The sequence below is a fragment of the Triticum urartu genome, chromosome 6A, assembly GCF_056163025.1.
Source record: "Triticum urartu cultivar PI428250 chromosome 6A, HENAU_Tu73, whole genome shotgun sequence".
Lineage (NCBI taxonomy): Eukaryota > Viridiplantae > Streptophyta > Magnoliopsida > Poales > Poaceae > Triticum > Triticum urartu.
In genome coordinates, this window is record NC_141878.1 from 287926051 (window position 1) to 287931634 (window position 5584).

The window sequence follows — 5584 nt, forward strand, 5'->3', positions numbered from 1 at the left end:
GAGGCTTGCTACTACGAATCTCTAGGGTTTTTCGATCGTCAGTGATAGAGGCGAGGGTGATGATCATTCGATGAGATAACTATCGATCTGGTAGAGTCAACTTTGACGATCCGACTACAAACGTGCACAAGGTTGCGCCTTAGCAATCGCTAAACCAATCTCCTGGGGTTATTGACGATGCTGGAAACACGATCAGCCTGACCACAAAGGTCTATTCCTGCACGCAATCAAAGAACAAGCAAGAATATGATAATGCAATCTGAATATTGCGAATATAGATGAAGTATTAATAAAGGTGGGGATCCGAAAGCAGTCTTGGTCTGGTCGTTGGACACAGACGAAGTACACAAATTTGCAGTAGCTAACTTTTAACTAAACAAATCCCAAGTCTAAACGATGCCTTAAGGGCTATATTTATAGGGAACGAGAGAGGGGATTTTGTCCACCCTTGGCAAGGTGGGACTAAAACACCTCCTAAGTCGTTTCCCCTACAATATGGACTCTAAAAGTAGATTACATGGGCCTGGCCCAAAATAAGGTGGTGCCACACCAATAATACGCTATGGACGAAATTTATGGAAGGCCATCTTGTATATTTCGTCCATCTTCTTGTATGTCATCATGGTGGTTTCAAAGTCCAGAAATCTCCACTTGAACCTCTGTTCTTGTTCTCTTTGCACACACCATCATCTCCGTGCTTGACCATGCTCCAATGTTCAACCTTCTTGTCCGTGCAAGGCCCTTCAATTGCAAGCAACACAAATGTATCTAAGTTAGGAAGCATCATATTCTCATGAACACTAGAAACATTACCAAGAAATGAAAGTACCTGATAATTTAATTGGCATATCTGAGCTCTAGCAACTGTTCCAAGAGGTAAAACAACAGGGGATATGGGTGTAACTATGGTAGCCATGTCCTCATCATCCTCCCCTTCTTAAAAAAAAGTTGTCCTCGGCATTGCTTAATCTGAAATCTGGCTAACAAAAGAGACAAGGAGTACATGTTGTATATGTATATGTCATTTGGTGCACATGTGGCATAGTTATACAAGAGCACGCATCAAAAGTTGTGAAATATAAAGCCGATATATTATCACAAGAAGTCAAAGGCATGAAAATATTGCAACTCAGTTTGCACATATAAGTGAAGCTCTTATTCATATCAAAAGACTGACAATGCTTATCATTAAACATCCCAACATTGATGAACCATCATCAAGATTAGAGGTCATATCAAAGTGATTAAACATTAGCACAATTATTTTCAAACCTATTTGTTCCAAATCTGATTTATTCCCTGATTCAGTTGATTCTTTTGCATCGATAGTTAATTCAATGGGTTCAGTCAAAATTGGTTGATCACATGGCAAAGTATCATCAACATAGTCCTCTAAAATAGCCGGTGTGATCAAAGTAGTGGGTAGCTCACCGCATGGTGCATTTAAATTGACAAGACATCCATCATACTCATGTGGAGGTGGAAGATTAGTACCTTTGTCATTACCTCTTAGGATCAAATCAGATGATGTACGCGCTCCCGGTGATGATGTGTCACATGGTAGAGGTGATGTAGTCCTCACAACAACGGATGTGGTTGTCATAGTATGCCTAGTAGTTGAAGGGACAACCGTATCAACTCTTGAAATATGCATCTCGCGCTTGTTCTCCTTGTGGGCAACATGTCGTTTTATTTCATGTTCATCTTTGCAAGCAAGATGAAACAAATGGTCCATGGGATAACACTCTTCATGAATTAGTATCTCTTGAATGTCACAATTTAATCCTCCCCAAAATCTATCCATAAAATCATCTTCACTTTCTTCTAAAGAGGAATGCAACAAGGTAGTTTGTAAAGTATCATAATATTTCGTTACGGTGTCACTACCTTGTTTTAAATGTTGCAAATTTTTAATCATGTCACGAGTATAATACACGGGGACAAATGTATGTTGCATGGCAAGTTTCAAATCATCCCAAGTAGTAGGTATATAATCAGGGTGTAACCGACAATATTCACTCCACCAAACTAAAGCATAACCGGTGAAAGAACCAACCGCAACCTTAACTTTTTTATGTTCATCAAAATTATGGGAGGCAAATATATTATTTATGTTGAACTCCCATTCAATATATAAAGCAGGTCTAAAACAGCCATTAAATGGTGGTATAGAAACATTAACCTGATCATGTGCATCTAGATGTTTGTGCACCTCTCGTGACGGTTGTGATATTTGCATAGGTGGTGGCACGTCTCCCGCGATCGACAAAGCCCATGAATTGACTCTGGATCCTGTCATGATTAGTAGAAACAAGAAATAAAATCCAAAAATAGTGTTCCGATGAACGACTGGGAAGTGGTGGTAAACGCTCACAGTATAGCAAAGCAATGTCTTACAAGTTCTTACCATACAGCAGGAGGTGAGCGGCAACAAGTGGTGTCAAAGAACTCCAAAAGTTGATAAAGCAATTGCCAGGTGAACGGACATATACACAGTGTAGAAATATGTGGAGCTGGGTTGGCTTTATATGTGTGAGAAAAAATGCTACAACCACAATAGTTAATGCAAGCTGAAAATTCACTCAAAGTGGTCGAGTGCTGGTCCTAGGCTAGACCGTGCTAGAGACGCGAGTCTAAGACACAAGTGAAATTCACGTGCGCACACGATATGCAACAAAACTTATGAGCAATGCAGCAACCAGAAAGTACTAGCACTATTATATCTCCAAATACTTTCTACATGGCTGCTCTCTCTTTGCTTTTTCTTCCGCCAACGTTTCTCTCTTTTTTTGTCAACCGAAGAACAAACCGATCTGAGAATCAAACCTGCCTTTACCAAAAAAAACTGCACACAGGAGTCCTTTGAAAATTACTACAATCAGATCAGAGGTTTTTTTCTATCTCTCAAGGATTGACGTGGAGTACTACTCCCAAACTCCCTGCCACGTTTTTTTTCCAACCTTGTCAAACGGATCCGCAATCCTTTCTTTTAGTACGTGGCACAAGCAAGCAAATATATTTAGACTTTCCAAAAAAATAACCGTTGGTCAAACTTTCCAAACCAACTAGTTTCCTTCCGTGGCAAAATAACGTGCAGAATAACTTGGAAACCGAAGCAATCAGAATGGCATTTTTTTAAATGCCCAAACGTGAAATATTCCCTTCCAAATTCTCTCTCTTTTTGCCTTTTCTTTCTCTCTCTCTCTCTCACGCTGGATCAATTAATTCTAAAAGAATCAAATTCCCACGAGTAGCATGCTACATGCAAGTCTTTCCAAACAAATAGATCAAATCGTGCCAACCGATCTTTAATTCCTTCCAAAAGATTAGCAGACATCACTTTTTTGTAATATCTCATATCCCAAAACGTCCAAATAAAGCATCCACGTTATCCCCTCCTTTATTGGCTGATCTCTTCTCTTTTCTAATAAGAACGAGTCAATCTTTCCAATTAAATCAAACCGATCAACCCTTTTTTCTTTGTGTTGGCCGATTTATTTTTTAATTAGTTTCTAATTAGTAGCGCACAACTCACATCCTTCCTTCCTTCCTTCTTTCCTTTTTTCAAAGAAAATTTCTCAACAAAACGGCCACCAACCAAACCGATTGGCACTTGCCTTTTTTAATCTTTCCTTGTGATACACACCAAACTTTTCGCAACAAACAGATTCCTCATTAATTGCAGATTCAACTTTCCTTTCAAGCACCCACGTGATCTATTTCTTCCAAATCTTTTCTCTTTTTTTTCGCTATATTTTTTTCTCTAAGGACACGTCCAGAATATGGAAACCTCCAACCGAATCTTGTTTTTTTTTCTAAATGGGAAACGAATCTGGTCTCTTCTTCTCTTTCCTAAAACCAGATTACTTCCTAAAACAAGCCACATAATGTTTCCAAACGAACTTTCCTTTTATTCTTTCCCAGACCGAAAAGAAGTCCTGCCAAAATGTGAAAGATGAGGAGACTTTCGAAGTAGTACTACTACCACGTCCCAACCTTCCAAGTCACGTCCTCCTCTTTTCAATCGGTGAACAACTTTGTTTAACAACTGAATTAGATTAGATAGCTGGTTTTTGGTATCGACTGTAGCAGCACCAAATCCCGAGAAGCTCAAAGAAAGGGACTCCTTCGCTGTTGTACTCCGATCTCTCTCCTTGATCCAAACTTCTCAGCCGATTCTCTCTCTCAAAACTCTTTTTTTATCTGTTCTCAAACTTTTTTGATGCTCAAAGACGACGACAAACCACAACAGCGGATGGATGATGGTGATGCTGACGAATAAAATAAGTTGCAGCGTTGGTGTTCGTTGATGCGATGTGAACAAAAACGTGACAGGAACTCGAAACTCTAAAATTTAGACACTAGAACTAGCAACTCGACACACGATGCAACCGAAAATTTAACAATGCAAAAACTAAGTGATAATGGTGAAAAGGCTCAGACTGTCTGGGACATGGATGAACTAATCTAACTTTTTTTGGTGGCTTTTTCATGGACTATAGGTATGAAGAACATATGCAATCTAAGACTATGAAAAACTGGAAAATCTCACCGAGCAACCTGAAAATTGATACCACTTGATAGAGGCGAGGGTCCCAATTTTTCGATGAGATGATAACTATCGATCTGGTGGAGTCAACTTTGACAATCCGACTTCAAACGTGCACGACGTTGCGGCTTAGGAATCGCTAAACCAATCTTCTGAGGTTACTGACGATGCTGGAAACACGATCAGCCTGACCACGAAGGTCTATTCCTGCACGCAATCATAGAACAAGCAAGAATATGACAATGCAATCTGAATATCGTGAATATAGATGAAGTATTAATAAAGGTGGGGATCCGAAAGAGGTCTTGGTCTGGTCGTTAGACACAAATGAAGTACACGTGCCGGGGTGCTGATCCACGGGCACCTATGGGATCGGCGGACCGGGTCCCTTTCGGTTCGGCGGGGGCGGAGGTCGCGCAAAGAGCAGATCGAGGCGAAGCACGCGAGTGATTTACCCAGGTTCGGGCCGCACGGATGCGTAAAACCTACTCCTGCTTTGTGGTTTTGTATTGATTTCTAGCTCGGGAGCGCGGAGTGATACAATACACACCAGCGGCTAGCAGGACCGAGCGTGAGTGTTCGAACTGGCTAACTCCCCCCCTACGTTGCACACGGGCCTCCTTTTATATGCTCAAGGGGCTGCCGACAGGTGGCAACGGAGGTAAAGGGCAAAAATGGAAAGGTGTTGTGGTAGGCACAACTACCTGCTACAGTGTATCATACCTAACCCCGACGGCAGGGGACAAGGGCATTAATTGCCCGTCTGTGTCGCCTAAACAGTACCGAAAGGGACCGCTAGGGACGCCACCGTTCGCCACGATGGTTATCTTGTCAGCGCCTGCTTGCCACCGTGCACCCTTAGCTGCACAGCCTCCTGCCACGTGTGCTTGGGAGGGTCCTAGAGAGACACGTTGGCGGATGCGCTGGAGCGCGGGCACGAAGTGGGGGTTTCCCGCGGCAAGCTCCTTGCCGCGGTCGTTGTCTTGTCGTGTTCGGGAGCTTGTCGCTCACCGGGCCTTGCCGGGACGCGTGGCG

The 5584-nt window shown here is 42.2% G+C and overlaps 1 protein-coding gene across 1 annotated transcript; it reads right to left on the minus strand.

Moving 5' to 3' along the window:
* Nucleotides 1–619: 619 nt before the first annotated feature.
* LOC147965024 (uncharacterized) lies at nucleotides 620–2299 on the minus strand. The gene is made up of 2 exons (XM_087528083.1): nucleotides 1495–2299; nucleotides 620–741 (listed from the first exon to the last, which is right to left on the minus strand). Exons 1-2 carry the CDS (start codon nucleotides 2297–2299, stop codon nucleotides 620–622), a joined length of 927 nt encoding a protein of 308 aa, XP_087384209.1.
* Nucleotides 2300–5584: the final 3285 nt, after the last annotated feature.